The 21036-nt window shown below is 32.2% G+C and overlaps 1 protein-coding gene across 1 annotated transcript; it reads right to left on the bottom strand.

Moving 5' to 3' along the window:
• Positions 1–11855: 11855 nt before the first annotated feature.
• Positions 11856–12530, bottom strand: LOC141679537 (uncharacterized). Its single transcript, XM_074486014.1, has one exon. It carries the CDS (start codon positions 12528–12530, stop codon positions 11856–11858), a length of 675 nt encoding a protein of 224 aa, XP_074342115.1.
• Between the last annotated feature and the right edge of the window lie 8506 nt (positions 12531–21036).

Here is a 21036-nt window from a genome sequence, read left to right as displayed (position 1 = left end):
AAGTAAAACAATGACGTAAAGATAAAATTATGTAATTATATTAAAAATAATTTTATTATATATATATATATTTATTATCAATGTAAATAGTATATTTTTAAATATATTATTAATTTATTATTTATGTATTAGAATTATTAGTCGACCTTTATATTGTCATAAGTCCACATTTCCGTCATTCTAACCATATTTTTTGATATTAAAATTAAAAATAATCTTAATTTACAGAAATACATTTATCAAGTTGTAGTTGAAAAGATTAATGTAAATATCCTAATAAATATTTGTTCTACAAATTACATTTACCCATAATATTAACATTAATCAATATTTTCCTAACAAAAATAAAATACTATAAAACTAATTCTTGGAGTCATTATATTTCGATTTCCAGATTTAAATTTCACAGAAAAAATTTGAATTGATTTCTCTGAACTTGAAACTAATTACATGACATAGTAAATTTAATTTATTTGTAAAAATAATCATCTTGAAGATACTATTTATTTGTATCTTTTTTGGGCATTACATCCTATTTTTTGTTCAATAAAGATTTTGATTTAATCTAACTTTATCAAATTGATTTTTTTAATAAGAAGACAAAAAAGAAATCTAGGACTGCTGTAGTTTATCATGACAGGAAACTAAAAAAGCAGTACTCCTTGCACCTATTTTTGAAACTGTATTGGAAGAGTCATTATAGTTTGTAGAGCCTTCATTACATCCTAACTAATTTTTTTATTATATCTAGACAGATAACCATTAACAAAAAGTGTTAGAACCAAGACATAGCTGATTGTCTTTGTACTACCCTCGGTAGCTGGAAAACTATTATCTTTTATGTTGATTGAATTTTTTTAGATTTCGATTATGTTTGAAATTCAAAATAGATATTATATTTTATCGTCAAATCTTGACATTTAATTTTGATTTTTTTTCTTCTCACGTTTTAACCAATTTGGAAAGAGTCTCTTACTTCTTGTGTCGTAACATATTTTTTTCTCAAATTTTGAGTAGGCAATGTGATTATAGGTAGTGCGACAAAATCGGCTAAGCGTATTATTTAATTAATAATTTTAAAAGACATAAAGTAAATACTATATACAATACAATATTTTGCAAGAATTTTTTTCAAAATCAAACAATATACAAAATCATCCTTATATTGAAATATAATATATTTATATAATTTATTGAAAAAGCTTTTTAATATAAGGAGAAAAAGAGAAAACACCAAAAGCAAACAAAAAGCCCAAACAAAACAAATAACGTTGACTTTGAGATTTTAAAAACCCAAAAAAAGTAATGTATAAAATACATGTCTTAAAAAAAACCAGATAAAGCAAACTGCTGTTACTTTGGGATTCTCAACTTCCATTAAGTAAGAAGGCTAACTTCCTTTCACAAAGAAGGCAATAGCATTCTCGGTTCAATCAACTTCGTTGTCTACAATGGTGGTATGAATCAATTTTGATTTTATGGTTATATTGCTTACATATGGTATATATATATATGCAATGGAGCTGTGAATCATTTGTTGATATACAGTTTATATTATTTGATTCATAGAGTTATATATATATATATATATATATCTTAACTTAATCTATTAATGCTCTATAGAATTTAAGAACATGATTTGTTCCAATTCATGTAATATAATAGTTTTGTATCTTATGCATGTAGTGTTCTTGTGAAATTTGTGCTCTGTATCTCATCCATCTTGGTTTTAAGTAAATTTCGTGCTTTATATTGATTGGAATAAATTTATTATGTAATTACAGATGAAGAAAGCATCAGATTTTAGAACGAAGAATGTAGGAGATTTAGGTAAAAATTTAACCTTGAGTCGATATACTGTATTTATTTAGGTACATTAACATAATACGAACTGTACAGACAATGAAGATAGTATATATAGCTTTCTGGCATCAAATGTAGAAGTTTTCGATTCCAGGAAAATTGTAAGTGTAGATTTTACAGCGTTCATTTATATAGTTTTAATTTTTTATAATCTTTAAATGTATTTAATTTAATGGTAATTGATCATAGAGTGCCACCGAATTTTCAAAGTTTTTGTGGTAGAAGAATTCCAGATCACTTGAAGATATATTGTAAAACACATATATGACATGCTCGATATGATTCAGAAGTCGGTAAATATATGGTCTTGCTCATTTTATGGAGTACTATGGCATTAAGATATATAACTTTGTTCTCTTTGATTATTATGGGGATGGAGTTTTTAATGTGAAGATATATAAGGAAGCCGCGATTGAAATAAACTACCTGACCATACATCCAAATGAGTGGAAGAAAAATAAACATAAATGGAAAGAGGAAGAATTCATGGTCTTGTATGGAAACATTGAGTTTCAGAAATCTATTGCTCTGTTAGTTTACGATGCAGTTCTGAACAAAAGTGAATCTTACCTTATTTGCATAAATAGTACAGACTTGCAAGACAATGCGATTGATCTGGTATGATATATTTTGGATTTATTTTCATATCAGCTGAAATTCATACTTTCGTATCGGTTGGTATATGGTGAATACGTGAGCAATTATTTGTATATATGTCAGACACTGAAGCCAGGAACGGAGAATTTCTACAAAAACTTGAAACATGGGAACTCTGTCAGTTTGAGGTTTACTACTAAGGAATGGAAATGCGAGGTGGAGAGGGTCGGAGGACATTGCAAATTTGGGAAATGATGGGCTGATTTTGTATCAGACACAGGACTTGGAGATTCTATTATCTTGTATATAATGTATAATGATATATATAATGTGAACAATGTGAATGTTTGCATCTATAAACATGAAGTTTATGCTAAAGATCTCGATAGAGGTAATGTCATAAATTAAATATTATAATTTCTACATATAAATTATTTATGAATTAAGGAAATTGTACAACAGGAGAAACTTATAAATTTATTTTTTGTGGGGCAGGAAACTTGTTTGTGGCAAAATTATTCTTGAAAATTGTGTCTAAAGATACTCTGACATATGGAGGATTTGTAAGTAGTTTCCTATGTGATCAAATTGAAGAGCATATATAATTATATGTTTGTGCATTCGTACGTGTTTGTGCTTTTATGTGTAATTCGTAAACATAAAATTACTTATTGTTTCTTTCCAAGGTTGTACCAAGTTTGGTGCGGTACAAATACAGTCAAAAGCTCCAAACGATAGAGAAAATCTGGGTTGGAGGGCATGAATCTTTCGTTTCATACAATTTGGTAAATGGATATTTTTACTGGCTTGGAAATGTGCTAGTGATATTTCATTTGCGCGAAAGAGATACACTTTATTTACTATGGATGATAGCAATATCATTTCAACTAGGATTTTTCAGGAAGATGGATTTGAGGTTGATTACTTTAAAAGGCGTATTAGAGGAAAAGAAATGATAGGAGGAGATTGGTTTCTACATGTTCATTTAGATTCTGATGAAGGTATGATACTTATCAATGTGGCAATATCTGATGAAGGTTAAAGTTATAATTATTATACTGATGTTTCTATATTACAATTTTATAGATATGGAGGTTGAACATGAATTTGTTGGTGGCCAAAGAGGAGAAAGTCTGTTAATGGAAGAAGACAATGGCATCGATCCATTGCAGGAATTTTGTAATTCATTGCTAATAAGAAAGGATGGAAATATTACGCAAAAATCAGAAATTGAAGCAAAAACAGAAGATGGTATGTGATCATATCAATTCACTTTTATTATATAGTGTTAATTGTTTTTCTAAAATATGTATATAAACGTAATATGCTCCTGTAATTATTAGGTAGATATTAATGAAACCAAGCTTCCAGGATTTATCGTCATTTTTAAATCCGATAACTATGTACAAAATGTAGTGGTACGTTTTTCATTTAATGTTGTACACATTTCATATCTTAACTTTGGCTGCAATTTTTAGTTTGCTGCGAATATGGTTCAAAATATTTGGTGTTTAAAATTTAATTGATTTATACGGAAACTACCATAGAAGTTGGCCATAATGTTTGCAAGTGTGATACCGAAAAATGTTTGACTTCGGTTCCAAGCGGTCGTGAAATTCATGTCAAGTATTCAATGGAGGACCACAGTTTTGTTAACCTTACATGGTTTCTGAAAGAAGTTAGCCGGTATTCGGCTACAATTCTGATTTTCACACATGAGGGCCTTGGACAATTTATGGTCTGTGCACTAAATCCTGATGCAACTGAAGTGGATTATAATTCTACAAGAGTCGTTTCCCGATCGCATTCAACTTGTAGAGATAACTGCACATTTATACAAAGCTTTTACGTATTTGTTTTAGGATACATAATTTTAAATTTCATTCTTCATTATGACTGAACTTGGATACCGATAATTAATTTGCAGATATAATAACTGGGATTGGTTGCAAATTCATGGTATTCGGTATTGGCGATGCAATAGACTCTGGAATAAGAGTAAGCTTTTAATTAAGCAATACTTATTTTCCCACAATATGATATGTATCTCTTTCTCTATTAATAGTAATTTTTTAACTTATCGATACTTATTATGCTTGTGACAGGCCATACCAGAAAAATTTCACAACTCTATTGGAAAGTTGATTCCTGCAAAAGTATAATTGATCTTGCAGAATGAAAAGATATACAATTGTCAGTACTCTGAATCCACTGGGAAGATTTCTGATCTACTGGAGCTAGTAAATGACCAAATGTTCGAGAGGAAGGATTTCATGTTGCTTACCTACAGAGGATCTGGTAAGTTTGACACTGTCATTTTTGATAGTTCCAAATATGAGAAAATTCTGGTCAGCTGTTCTTCAAGAATGGTACTACTTTAAATACTCAATACCATTTTATTTGTCTGATGATTTGGATCCCAATTTTTTAGTCAGATAATATTTTTCAAAAAATTATAGTAGTTAATGAAGCTATGCAGTCACACGCTAATAATGGAAACGCGGGTGATGAAAATAATAATATTAATACCTTTTGTTACTTCTCTGTAGATATTAATGAACAACTTCCAGGTGAAATTGAGGAAGTAGAAGAAATTGTTCATATGAATATTACAGTTGACACTGATCATGCTGCAGAAGTTCCTGAAGCAGGAATACATCAAGTAGAAGAAAACTTGGATAAGGATGTTGAAGGCGTAGATGATGATATTGTAGAAGATAATATAAGTGATCAGGAAAATGATGAACTATTGGGAATAGAGTTCACTGCACCAATGATTGCTTCAAATGTGAACAACACATGTCACGAAGCGGTATTAATACATTACTTGATCAATTTACCTAGACTAATTTTGCAAATACAATATATTTTTATTCATGTTGTGGCTAATTGATATAACAAAGACATATTGTCTTTCAGTATATCCCAGCAGCTGTACAGCCAAATGGTAGGATATGGATAAGTGGTGAAACTGTAACTTTGAGGATGGGGCTTTTAACCAGGAATATTAAGGTAGTGTTTTCTACTGGATTACCTTGATTCTCTGCTGGATGGAACCAATTTGCGATGAATAATGAGCTACAAATAGACGATTACATGGTTTTTACTTTTCAGCAAGAAGACTTAATATTCGATATAGTTATCGAATAGTTTGTTTAATCTACACTAAATTTCATATTAGATCAATGTGATCAATATATTTCTGTCTGGTAGATGATGTATTAATATTATGGTTTATTTTGCTTGAAATTTGGTTTTGTAGCTAAATGAAGGAAGTTATTGGATGTAATCTAATTTTAAAAGAATTTCCAAATTTAATATGATGTATTTATATTATGGATCTTTTTGGCTGAACAATGGAAAAGCTCTATTTTTGCATTGACATCATTCATAAGGTTGATTCATGACTTAGAATTTATATATTTGTAATCAATATTGTATATATTAAGTTTAATAACTTGTATAATTTGTACAATTAAAGAGAAGTAAAAACAATATACTAAGTATTGGATTACTTAGATAAGTATCTCAAGGAATCCTTAATAATAATACCAACTATTAAACGTAATCCGTTGTAAATCAATTGCTCCACTTACTAATACACAGTCATTACTATTGAGTTTCATATGGCAATACATATTAAACTTATCTTTTAAATTCAATATGTGTGACGATAATTAGAATATGGTAAATATGTCGTGTTTGTTTTAAATATAATAATAGCATAGTCCAAACAAAGAAGTATTACATTAAAGATTGCGCAAAATAACTGCGGCATAATGCAACCAAAAGGTTTAAATAGATAATATAAAAATCCAAAATCATGAGAAACATACACTTTGAATAGCAATAAATAATTTTTGTTGTAGAACAATTTGCACGCTTATTCCATAAATCGATAAAACTTTATTTAGGTAGATATCATAAACTAATAATTATAATAAAAAGCTTCAGCTGCAGTAACTCTTTGATGCATCAGTTGTCGATATTCAATAACCTACATGACAGAAGGAATACAAAGTTAGAGTACGAATAGTAAATTATATAATATTATAAATGTGAGTTGATCTAATGTTCATACCTCTGTCTCAACATGACGACATCGGGATAGTCAATATTGATGAAGATACTTGTTAAAGGAAGATTACCTATCCGAATTATACCTTTTTCAAATAGAAAAAGAACAATACTTTAGGAATGCTTTACATAGAATTTGTGAGTGCAACTGTTGATTTTATAAAAAAAATTAGTACATGCAAGAAACCAAGAATTTAACCTTTGTAAATGTTGATGCGGATAGATGCAAGGATGATAATTTTCCTTTCTGTTCTTATATCCTAGTATAAAAACTCGATATTCGGTGGGAAATTACCCACAAAATAAACACGGTGCGATGTCCTGAAATCAAAGTAACGACATGATAATCAAAAAAGTTCTGATTGTACACATCTAGATTATATAAATAGAATACGGAATATCTTACTCTCCATCACTTAGTTTGAAGTGGATCATATCCCTTGAACCAAATCTGCTCAGGATTGTTCGCTTTAGTTCCAAGTCCTCAACAACACCGATAACACCTGTTTTCAAATTATAAATTAATCTAGATGATAATTTTATAAATCTTAATTATTGACGTTTAAAATTCTCTATATGTGGAGTAAACAAGCATCTCATCATAATTAGATTTCAAAAGGCGTCGGAAATAGCAGGCAAGGGAGTCAATTCAAACTTGTGCTGCGGAATCATTAGAGTATCCACTACAACAACCTCTACAATAGTGATGGGTAGGAACCGTATGCAGTTTGTGTTACGTATAGGCCTGTACAAACCAGTTGCAGGCATGATACCTATGTTCCTTATACGGTATAAGGTTCCTGGATTCAAAAGTCCGGTAAATTGATTCGAAATAGCAGGTGACACAACTGCAACCATGTGCGTATTCTGTAATCGAAACAGAGTATATGCATGAATAATGTATATGAAAATACAAACGTAGTGCATTGAATTACTTCCAACAGATTAAAGTAATCACACCTCTCAGTCGAGCAAAATAAGATTGTACCTCGAGACCTCTCCATGACCATTTACTGACCTCTACATTCTTGTCACCCTAACTTTTAATGTCCATGCAATTTGAGTGGCATTCAGATCAAAAAAATGTTGATGGTCATCCATACCTGGCTAAAAGATGATAGATGTTTATAGGATGAATGTATTATGTATAGTATTTTTTGTTGAAATTGAAGAGAATGTGTACAAACCTGTATGTTCTTCAATAATTTTAGTGTAGAACAACTATGAAAGATACTGAATATATAGTACCGTCTAAGTAGAAGAGGATCAATTTTGACTATGGTAAAGATACTCAATCACACCAATTTTTAAGGACGATATTGTCATCTTGATTGTAGGCAGTTAGGATAATTTTGAGAGGCTATGGTATTCTCTGCAAATCACAAACAATAAGCATATTTTATCACAATCCTAAACAAACCACCGTTTGAATCAGGATTGACATAATTAAGGTACTGATTTATGACAAAATTAAGGAGCATAATTTGAGTTTATTCATGGGCAATATCATGGAAACTTCAATAATGATACGACAAGTAGTTAAATTTTGTAAATTTTCATTTTGAGCAATGCAGGAAATTTAAAACATATAGTATGACACTTTACTATGAATTTAAAGCTGCTCATCATAAATGTTTCGCGTCAAATTAAAGAATATGTCTTCTCTTGAAAAAATGATCTTTTTGCTATACAATATAAAATTAAACATTTCTTTCCATTACAAAATCTTATGTCCATAAACGACATTGAATGTCAAAATAAAAGATGTACGACAGGGTCCCTGATAAATAAATACTACAACATAATAAAAGTAGTGCTTCAACCATGCTTCATTAAACGTAGATGATCAAGGTAATATTAAAATATTATAAACCAAATATTTATTTATGTGTGATGACACTGATCACATTTATGCAGGACTAAAAATCAAATACATGGATAAAATTGATGGAAACAGAGTAAAAATGATGTTATGCAATCGAAATTACAAATACTCTCACGTGAACGATAACTCTAAAAATTAATTCGGCCATAAGCAATATGAAAGTTCTGGAAAATCCTCATAGTTGAAGCATGAAATCAACCTTCCTGCAAGCATAAGTGACATATTCAGTAATTAAATTAGGTGGAGATAGTTTTAGAGTGATAAATACATTAATTAAATGGTTAGCGAAAAGCATTTTGGTATATAAGTATATAGGATATATAACATAGGATGATAGTATTGTCAGTTCCTTTTTTATTTTTTTGGTAACAGATTTAGCAGAGCTTGGAGTACCATTAACGTCATCACCTTCAGAGTACTACACATGCAAAGACCGTTAATAAGAAAGTATGCAATATTTATTATTTAGCAGAGAATACTAAAGTAAGCGCAAATGTAACATAACCGCATAATTCACTCACTTCAAAAGCCATGTTGATGGAATAATCTTCGGACATAATTGGATATTCAGAAGGAGTTCGAGTGTTCATCGTTGGTTCATATAAATATTCAGCATAAAAGAGGTTGTTATCCTCAATAATATTTGATTTTGTCAGACCGAGTTCAACTGAAATTAGTCTTCCGACTAATGATTTAATCACTTCTGGAAAGGCTTTGGAGGGATCCTGAACACAGTTGTAGAAAATAAGAATGCATATGTGGTATAACATGGTGACAGTGCAGCTGTATTCGGATAACAATTCTTTACCTTATCGTAATTAGAAACCACCTTTGCAGCACTTGTTCTCTTCTAGAAACTCGATCATTCAGAACAACATTACAGGCACATGTCTCATCCTCGGCAAGGAAGATGATACGGAACCTTGAGATAATAGTTAGCTTAAAGCCTACAAATATTTTCAACAAATTCAAATAGTTTAGTTACCTCTTTGGAGAGACGGAAATATTTCGAGGACAATGGGTACATTTATATACTGTGCCAATGCGCTCAACCTCGTGCAGACATTTGTTACCGCTATAAAACCTCCAATTTGTTTCCTCATCGACCTTAATGATCTTAAAGGTGCAACAAATTCTTTTATGGATTACGATGAAAATGTAATATTTAACAACAGAAGGAAACATATATAAAATACTTTTTATGAAAATTATATAAAGGCAATACCTTGAGATGATCGTATGTCAGATTTTCATTAAGGTCTTTGAGTGACAATTTTTCAAATAATGTAGGAACCAATTTATTTTGTTTAGCTTAGAACAATTTATCTCTTTTCATTATATAACCTTCCTCAAGCAACCTAAACATATAGAAGAAAATAAAAATAGAGCAAAATGTCGATGATTTAATTTTAACTCTCTACTTACTTGTTACCTCTGCCTCATATCAATCACAAATTCATCATCTAGATTTATATATAGATGAGTAGATGGTAATATACCAATCTTAATAGAACCTGGATATGGGAATAAAGTTAATTATTTAATCAGCAAGTATATAATTGTGTTATAGGTTTGTTTGCAGACTACTTACTCATAAATGTGGTCACTTTTGTACTGGTTAAAATAGCAATGATCGATTTTTTGGGATTTTCAGCCATTTTTTTGTTGAACGACACATCAAGATCACCCCCAAACAGTTACTTTGCGGGCATTACTACAAAATAGAATTAGATATGAGTGAGATTAATAATCTATAGCAATATGTGATGTAGATTTATAATTATACTACTGATTAAATATACATATGCACACAACCTTGAATCACATATTCTAAACTTCACAATATCCCTATCTCCGTATCTAGTAGAAAGCTTGTTCAAACCTTCATACTCCTCCACAACTCCAATCTGTTTTACATAAAATTTCTTTACATAATATTAAAGTATAATGTCTTATAATTGTAGCATGCTTGTTTCATATGAATAAATTAAGACAATATCGAGTTAATAGAGTGTGTTGCCAGACCTATTGCAAATTCAGGATGCTGTTGAGGAAGACATTTATTTGCTTCAGCAAACAAATCTCCCAGGTCCAAAAACTCAAACTTTTATGACGGGATCATGCCATCATCGTCAGCAGTCCTCATAGTAGTGGAGCCTGTAAATATGATGCAGAGCGTTGACTGCACAGGCTTCAAGTTCCCAACCGGATCTTTAACCGCAAACTGGTAAAAAACATAGACACCGCCTTCCACAATTTTTGTGGTGAATCCATTCCAAATGTTATGATAATGAACATGGTTAGCCTACATCTGAATAATTTCAATGACATAAATACATATTAGCAGAAAGCAGGATTGACGGTAAATAATGCAAAGATGAATAAATTTAAAATATACATCATCGTCAAGGAGAATAAGATTGTAGCCTTTCAATGAGTTCGTCTCCAAAGTCATGTTAGCCCACATCCCAGTAACCCTGACCTTAATTTTCCATTTAGTGCTTTCCTTGTCGAGATTGGATAGACGATCAAATAATTCCATTGAAAAAGATCACTATAAGAAGAGCAAGAAAAAAGATTATTTAAACATTGTAGATAATCTCAACACGTAAGATATTTATACATTCGATATTCTAAGAACTGTATAAGTCACTTAAAGAATTGAAGATCTTACAAAATGGTTGAACTCTTGAGAGAAAAAAAGATGATGTTTAGAAAATGACAAAGCTCTTGTAAAACTGTTGAGAATATACTTCACCAACAAGGCCTTAGGGAGATGCCAACAATTTAGCTCAAAATTGATAGTGCAAATCTATTCCTTTAAATGAGAATTAGAGTAATCTCCCAATTTAATTTGCTGATAATTTTTAAGATTAGTGTTTGATGTGATTATGACAACTAACCAACCTTATCATTTGGGTTTCTTCCAAAAAAAAAGAAAAATTATAATCCTTTGATTAACAATAAAATCTGTACAATATATTTAACAATTAAGAAAATCTTCTTAATCAAACAGATTATACATATTTTTAATAGACAAATTAATTGGAGAGATTTTGTTATTATTATGTTTATACACAGGTGAAAATAATGCAACATTTTAGATGTTGAACTTACAACATTGATATATCACACACAATAAATCCAGAGTAAAGCAGAAAATATAGAAGTATGCGATCAAATGTTCTTAATATGTCAGGTCAATTGTCTATACTTGGAAGATTGTAAAACACTTCCTCAAAAACTACATTATTTGTAATATTTGTGTTGCTACCATCATCACTATCTATGAGAATATGGAAGCCTTCAGGTCGTGTTACTCTGGATATAGCAACATAAATATGTCCATGTGAGAAAGCTGCTCTAGGAAGGTAAAGCCCAACCGTATCAAGTGATTGTCCCTGATTTTGTTAATTGTCATGGCATAACATATTTAAATCGGAAATTGAACGCGTTTAAATTCAAAGGGCCAGTTCGTGTCACTTGGAATCATCTCAATTCTAGGAATTAGATGTTTGGTTCCAACATGAGAGCCACACAATATCTCACATTCAATATTGTTCTTCCTATATGATTTCACAATCATTCTTGTACCATTGCATAATCCCATAATCTGGTTCAAGTTTCTCATAAGCATGACGACAACTCTTACCTTCAATTTTAACTCATGCTTAGGAATGCAAGGCATATTGATAGAGTTTAGATACTCAACTGGAAATACGGATCTGAAATCATTATCATCATCACCAACATTATCAATTGAATCCTGACTCAGATAAGTATAAACCGTGCCTGGAATTTTTTCAAGTATCGTTGTATTAATTTCATCCACCACGATATTGGTAGGTATGAGTATGGCCCTTGATCTGAGGTATTCATGTGAAAAGATATTATACAGAAAATTTGGGTATGTCACTTCAAAAAACTTCTGGATTGGATCTCCGGATGTATGAACGATATATTGATTAGGAATCTTTATTAACAGTTCACCACTTTCTGAACTTGGAGAAATATTGGTTTCCTTACCATCACCGACAGCAAACTGCCACTTGCTAAAGTCCGCGATGATCTTGTTCTCCACATCTGTATTTCCTGCATTAAGGCGCATGTTTTGCTTTAATAAAAATACCTCACAGGATTCCCAAAGCTTGAATTTATTGAGGGTAGAGCAGACTACTTCAACCCTTGATGCTTTTGGAATGACAGGAAGTATCTGCCGAAAATCTCCACCAAAAAAATGGTTATACCACCAAATGGCGTTTTAGCTCTCCTTTTATCAATAACAGACATAATATCTCTCAAGGATCGATCAACGCATTCAAAAGCATGACGATGTTGCATAGGAGCCTCGTCCCAAATTATTAAATCAGTTTGCTGAAGTATCTCGAAAATATCGGTCCCGTGTCTTAAACCGGCAGAACAATTTTCATCAAGTTTGAGCGGAATGTGAAAGTGGGAGTGTGCGGTTCTTCCACCAGGAAGCAACACGGCAGCTATGTTAGTGTTTGTGCCCTAGAGACAACACTATGATGTTTTAGTTTAAGACATTAGGATTATTAATGTTTATGTTCTATCGATTATTCTCTTTATGATGTATTACTAGATGCCGCTCATTGTTTACAATTTTAAATTAGATTCAAAATTCGTTGCTAACGTAATAATAACCTATAGGGTCACACACTAAGAATGCTTGAAGGATTATTTAATTTAAATTGGATTTAAATTATATTAAAGTAATTTGAATTATTTATAATATTAATTAAGTATGCCTTAATTAATTAGATAAATATTGATATTCGAATTTACTAATATTAATTATGAAATTTATTTGTTAAATAATTAAGTGAGACTTAATTATAATACAAATAGAAATTTCGAATTAATAATAAATCCTAAATAGTTAAAAGTTATAATTTATTTTTCTACTCTCTATATAATATCTCTTGTGTGGCTGATTTTACAAGCAAGACTTTTACTAAAACCCTAGCCATCAAGGGAAAAGATGGAGAGAGCAAGAAGAAACGAGTTTGTGCTAGTACACATTCAATGCTTGAGTTCAAGCATTCGTGTGGTTACTGATAGAGTGTAGATCGCGAGAGCGAGATGTGTGGTGATTGAACAAGCTTTGGATCTTCATTAGTCAACCAATTGGTAAAGCTTCTTAAGGTAAACAATCTGATCTACGTATTAAATATATGTTTTTCGCATGGATCCTGTGGTGTGTTTCGAAAATTCTGATTTTTTATGTTTTTAATTACTGTTTCCGTTACGTTTATGAGCTCGAAACCCAATAATGACATCAGAGCTACTTGCGAAAAGTGTTTAATTCATATATGTGTTTACTGGTTTTATGATGATATCATTTATACAATATTCCATGACTGTTATGTATGCGATTTTGTATGTTTTATATGTTATTATGTTTATATATGTGTATGTATATTTATGTTTTGAATATATGATATTCATGAGAGTTGTATAATCATATGATGATTATATAATCTGTATATATACTGATATATACATGTTTTGTGTTTTTTCATATTATAAGAATTGTATTTGATACGATTCTGAATCGGATGCTGCAGATTTGCTGAAATCTGTGTCTGGTGTCCGATTTTGGCGAACGAATAAGCTATTTCATATGGAATCGAGCTTCTGAACGTAACACATAGCTATAGCTATCATCGACTAATCTGTAAGGCGTTTGAAATCGTTTAGGCCCTGTAATTTGCGATTTAATGTTATCAGATTTGTTAGGTCACACACACTGTAGAAGGGGGTTGAATACAATGTATACTACAATCAAATCGAATTAAGAACACAAGTATGAAATAGAGAATAATCTTATTAATAAAACAGTATTACAATGGAATCGTTCTCTCTCAGTGATGAACAAATATCACGAGAGCTGCTAGGGTTACAATGAATAATATTTTCGATTAAGATAACACTTATAGTGTAAACCCTATGTTGTATTTATATAGACACACAGTTACAAGATAATCTTCTAATCGATATAGAATATAAGTCTGCATCCTAAAATATATCAACTAGTTATCTTTTCCTCCAAGTATTCTATTCTTCATAGAATTCTTCTCCATGTGTATCTCTTCTTATTTTAGTCTTGATCTTATTTCCTTTCAATCAGCCGCTTTACTTATCTGAAAGTTTTCTTAAGTCCTGATATTATCTCCTGATAAATATCTTCTGATATCTTAAATTCTGACTTCAGTATAAGTACTGATTTCCAGTTAACTCCTGATTTGTCCTATTAGTTAAGATCTGAAAACTAAACACAAATCATTATTAGACATGACATCACAAATATGAAAGGAATATGTCCTAAGTCCAATCATGTATTAGGATTTAGGAAAAACTTTTATGTAATATATTTTGATTTCATTGATATTAATAAAGACTTGTTTTGTTTTTATTACGGTCTTTATCTATTTAAGTGTTTAAATAAGATATATCATAGTTTAGAGTAAAGCTTTTTATGGATTATGATGAGATCATAATAGTGAGACCTAAAAAGATGATAACTTTAAACTTAAATAGTTCCTGGTCATAGGATTACTAACTGGTAATTAATAATCCGCAAAGATCGGTACATACTATGCTTGCTTCATTATGAAGGATGTCTGTTCTCATAGACATTTGTGTGGTGACACTATAGCTAGTATATAGGTGCTTATTATAGAATAAGTTCACTGAACATGACTCGCCCAGCTGAACAACTGATGGAGTTCACTCACGTGTCAGCAGTTGTTCGCTTAGTGATAGTTGTACAAGTATCCTTAGACTTGAGGTCATCATAGTCATCTTGTGTACACTGGACTATGCTTTGGTTTAGTTCTTAGTCTCCAGGGATAATTATTAGGGCTCTACTGGGTATAGGAATTTGTACACGAAGATAGTGTATGATCAATATAGGATCTACCCCTTCTAGTGAAGGAAGCGAATGTTCAAGGCTGATCCACTTATGCTAGTTCAGGAATCTCTGGCCAGAGTGAATGAAATTAGAAAGGAGTTTCTAATTTGCATAGAACTACGCATAGTAAATGGTAAGCAAGTGATTGAATTAGATAGGCTTGACACGAGATCCATGTCTTGTATTTAATCGGAACATTGTAGGGTAGAAGGAGTTTATTGTACGGTAACTATTCACTGACAGGTTCTTGGTATTCTAAGCAGTGAATTCATATTATCCGGATAGTCGCGATATGTTGAGAAGCATCACTCACGATGTAAAATAAATGTGATTAATTAATTAATCATATTTAATAAATTAGAGAATTTATATAAATAATGATAAAATAGTTTTATTATTATTTATTTCTACTACCGGCTTAATATTGAACCTACAGGGTCACACCATAAAAAGAGAATGATTTAATGGTGGAGGAATTAATTAATAATGGCTAATAATTATTTATTTGTGAAATAAATAATTAATTGGCAAATTTAATAATTGATTAAATGAGATTTAATTGATTATAAAATAATTAAGAAAAGTTTTTAATATTATTAATTAAAGGATTTAATTTTTGGAAATTAAATCAAGAGAGAGAATTATTTCTAAAGTGTTTAGAAAAAGGATTAATGATTAAAAGGTGTTTTAATTATTAATGAGAATAATAAATGGGATAATAATAATAATATTTATGGGAAAATTTCAGCTGAAAATTTTGCCTATAAATACACTATTATAGACCTTATTTTATTCTAACCCGAACAAACCCGAAAACCCAAAAAGTTTGGAAAACCCAATTCTCTCCACCTCCTTCCTCCTCCTTAACATCATTTTCTTGGTGGATACCGGTGGAGTGCTTCACACTTGAGGATCAACTGCTAAGGATCTCTGATCGTTGTCTCCGAATTATTTTTAAAGGTTAGATTCGATCCCTCGAATTTTTATTCATGATCTGTATGCTTTTATTTGGATTTTGTATGTGTAAAAGTGTTTTGCCATTCCCCCGCTGTGTTTAAAATCCAACAAAATATATCTAACAATCTCCCCTAACTTATAAATTAGCATAATATACAAGTTTAATAGATATTTGATGATGTCAAAAACATTAAGTACAAATGCATATGAGAATTTGACTAAGTAACTACAACTCACAGTCTTTGTAGCTTTTACCATCTTTAAAGTCTGATATCAGCTTTAACCTGTATATACTTCAAAATTTATTAGCTGTAGTTCTTAACTTGGCTTCAGTGTGTGATCTCTTTAATGTCAGGAGTTGTTCTGAAATAGTTCTTCAACAGACTTCCCTCAGCATATTCAAGTTCATTCTGTATCCTCCTTTTTACATCTTTAAGTTCAACTATATCTTCCCCTGTTTGAAAGATAGTAGCCTGAGATCATTTATTTTTGCTCTTCTTATATCCTGATTTAGTCTGATGACATAGGCTTTATCAGACTCTAGATTGAATTCAAGTCCCTTAATACCAAGAAATATAGTGATTATTTTGGCGGTATTAGGCTTCATCTCAACTAGTTCTCCATTATGAGCTCTGTACTTAGGATAGTAAGGTCAGTCAGACTTTACAGAGTAAAGTTTCTTTTGCCTTTGAATATCAGATTTTAAGTAACTAGCAGCGCCATCTGTTGATCTGTTTTTCACTTGAAGTAGAAATAGCACATTTTGCAATTCTTCAAAATACTTCAAACGAATAGCATTCTTTCTAATCTGGAATACCCTCCCATCTTTCATGAAGTATAGCATGATATCTTCTTTCAATACAGAGTGGTAGACCATTTGAACAGACTCCAGTTGATTCAATCTTTCAGGAGTTGTTCCTACTCCTGGTTCACTCAAAGAGGTTGGATCAGAGGTAGTATTATTTACTCTCTTTTCCTTAGAACTACCCAATCTTGATTTGTCTCTAGCTTCCTTTCCTCGAATAACTCTTGCTTCAAAACCACTTGATGTAGTCTTCAAAGGTTGAGTAGACTGTTGAGATTTAGTAAACCCAGGTAGTAGAATTTTTGAAGGTTTAACATGAGCAATGTCAGAGGTTTCTTTTTCTTTATCTTCTGATATCAAGCCAACTTGAGCTCTGTCAGAGGTTGCTTGCTTCATTATAATATCAGAATTTACAAAGTCCTGATCTTGAACAACATGAGCTCTGTCAGAGGTTGTTTGAATATTTTTCTTCTTCAAAATCAGACTAGTATCTTCATCAGAATTTACTTGCAGATCCATGATTGGCATATAAACCTTTACAGGTTCATCAACTTTTGCTTTGCCCTTGAACCTTTGATCTACCTCTACTTGTGATTTGGCTTTGGATTCAAATTTGGTTGCCTCAAAGTTTGTCTTCTCTTTAATCACAATGCCCTTAGGCTTTGGAGGCTTCTTTGCAGTAATAGAAGCTTTTGACTTTGACTTGACATTTTCTGCTTTAAGTCTGGCTTCTTCTTTCTTCAGACTTTCAAAGTCAATTCCTGGATTGTCTTTGAGAAATAGTCTTTTTGAAATTTCTTCATCCAACTTCTGTAACTTGGGGTCTTGATAGTAGACTGATGTTTCCTTCCCCTTAAGCTTCAGTGTCTGCATAAACTTCTGTGATTCTTGACTCTCACCCTGTATCAAAACATCAGGCTCAGTCAGAACTTTCTTATCAGAACTTTTTCTTCTATCAGCATCAGAGCTTGATCTCTGTGTAGAAGTTTCTGCTTTTCTAGATGAAGAGCCTTTGCCTTGACCATGACCTCTACCCCTTTCAGTGTTTCCCTGGTCTTTATTATCATCATCCTTACCCTTCAGTGGTTGATCAATTTTGCATTTGGACTTAATCACTTTCTCCCCCTTTTTAGCATCATCAGGTAATAGGAGAGAGACAAGCAATTCCACAGAGTTTTGGATTTCATTAAGTTGATCTTGTTGAGCAGCTTGATGATTTAAAATATCAGATATTTGAGCTTACTGCTTTTCTTGAGTCTTTTCTATATACCCAATACGGTCAAAGGCTGGCTTAAAAACCTGTTCTTTTCCAATTTGACATTCATGTCTTGCTGAATCAGAGTTTCTTGAATTTTGTTCACCTTGGCTTGAGTTATTGAGTGTTGACTTTGAAGGTTCCTTGTACTCAATGCATTAAATCTGAGTTGTGCTTTGAAATCATCATTCACCAGCATCTCATCAGCTTTAGCCAGGTGCTCAACAAGAATATTTGCAATAGGAACAAAATCAACTTTGTTCCACTATTTTATCCATTCTTGTCCTCTTGGAGTTTCACTCCAAGGTACTGGTGCATCCCCTCTTACAAACTTTTTAATCAAATCAGCTTTATTAACTGCTTGTAGAGGTGCATGTCCTGAAGGACCAGCTGCATCAGCATGTTCATTTGTAGCAGCTTCACCAGTAGAATCAACATTTGCAGCATCAAAACTTATAGAGCCTGCAGAATCAACTTCCTCTGATAAAATGATAGTGTGTGAGGCTATAGAGGTTTCAACATCATCCTCTAAGTTTTGATCAACATCCAAATTCTGATGTTCACCTAATATCTGATCTTCATCATTTAGATTGAGAAGAGGTGTTGTTGGAATATCTGTATTGAAATCAACATCTAAAATTGGTGTTGTTGGTGGAGTATTTTGAAGAATGGTTGGAGCTTCCAAGTACAGAACCTCAGGCACAACCAAGTTGTGAATATCTATTTCAGCACTTGTACCTGGGTCTTCAGCATGTACTTGTTCAATGATAGGATACACAGGAGGTGTAGGCACTTTGTCTTGAGCAGTTTCTTCATCTTGGATTGGTGACAGTGGAGGTGTAGATGCAGTGGCTTCAGCAAATTCTGGTTGGGTAGATGGAAGGGATTCAATCACTATTGGCTCCTTTGGGATCAGAGATTCCTGATCCCTTCCTTAGATGTTGCTTCCACATCCTCTGAATCTGACTCAACTATGTCCCTATTAGCTCTTTGTTTCTTCAGCTTCTTCAAGGGTGGAGAGACTTTGGGAGCTTTGTCATCAGAATTGAGCTTTCTAAGCCTTTTTAGGGGCCTAGAACTCCCAGTTTCATGAGCTTTCTGAGAAGAGACCTTCGCAGCTGCTTCAGCAACAGGTTCTAATGGTTGAACATGTGCCTCATCTTCTGATTCATCTCTCAGAATCATCCTCCTTCTCTTTTGTTGTGTCTGAGGTATAGTCTTTATCCTCTTTGCTCTAGAAGAAGAAGGCTTCACTCTAGGTGATGATGGTTGAGTGACATGTGCTGATGTATGTGGTTGCTGTGTTTGGGTGGTGGTTTGTTCTGATGGCTGTTGTGTGTTGGTGGGTTGGACATCAGGATATAGTAATGAATAGGTTGCATAATCAGCATTTACCAGAGCTTGCTTTACTAATAAAGGAATACTAAGGGGTCTCAAAACTCCCTTCTTGTTGTCAGCAGTGAAAAGATCAGTAAAAGCCCTTTTTGCTAACCTAAAAGGTTCTATAAGTTCACCTGCTAGTTTTGGTTCATCTGATGTACAGTAATTGTAAATTAACTGACAGAACCTAGCAAAGTAAACTACATTCCTGTCCTCTTTCATTCTATCTCCAATAAAACATAACACAGTCTTTGCATAACCAAAATGAGACTGGTTTAAGAGTGCATACCCAATTTGTTGTGTCAGAATAGGAATGGCATCAAAATTTGAGCATTTGTTGGCAAACGTCTTCGTGATGCAGTCGAAGAAGAAGCTCCATTCCTTTCGAAAATATGGGCGTTTGAGTTGACCCAACTTAGCCAAACTCCGTTCATACCCAAGATTAGCCATCATTTGTTGTAGAAAGGGCTCCTCCACAGTAGAACTGAATTGACAGGATTCAGGTAGGTGTAGAGCTTTTCGAACTGCTCCCGGAGTAACAACATACTCAACCTCATTTGTTGTAAATATGATGCTTGGAGTCCCATGCTTATCCCATGCTTACCACCAACATCATAATGTCCAGTACGCCAGAATGTCAGAACTTGAGTTCCATATATACTGGATGGCTGTGTCAATGCGAACCCAATTTCACTATGAGATAAGAAATCCTGAATAAAATGAAATTCAGAAGGAGATTCACTCTTAGTGAGAATGGAAGCATAGTTGTTGGGGACGAACTTTGCTCCATTAAAGATTATATCCTTGGGTGCCATTGAGAAATAAGTGAGAATATAGAATGCCTGAAAAGTGTTTGATAAAATATCTATATAGTAAACCGTCAGTAAATATGAGAGTATAAGAAAAAGAGAGAGAGTGAATAGAATAGAAATGTAAATGAAAGATTTGAAAATCTTTTATCTCTTTTACTTAGACACCCCACGTGACAACAGTTATTTAGAAGTGGAACAGACGTTACACTTGTCAGACATGCAGCAGTTAAGACAAAAGTTAATGGGCACGGGAAATAAGTAATGATTACTATGTACATGCAGTTTTTTTAAAAAAAAATTGTTCCCACTAAACAAATGATTATTACTGTCTTTATCTCACATAAACCAATATTCTGATAAAATATAACCGTTCAAGTATTGACTTAAAAATAAATCAAGGAAATAAATACTGCCATGTCAGCATCAGAACTTGATTTTTATCAGAACTTAAAATTCATCAGAATATGGCTT

Source organism: Apium graveolens, chromosome 8 (genome assembly GCF_009905375.1).
Source record: "Apium graveolens cultivar Ventura chromosome 8, ASM990537v1, whole genome shotgun sequence".
NCBI lineage: Eukaryota > Viridiplantae > Streptophyta > Magnoliopsida > Apiales > Apiaceae > Apium > Apium graveolens.
Note: the sequence above shows the minus strand (reverse complement) of the source record. Positions and strands in the feature narration are given on the sequence as shown.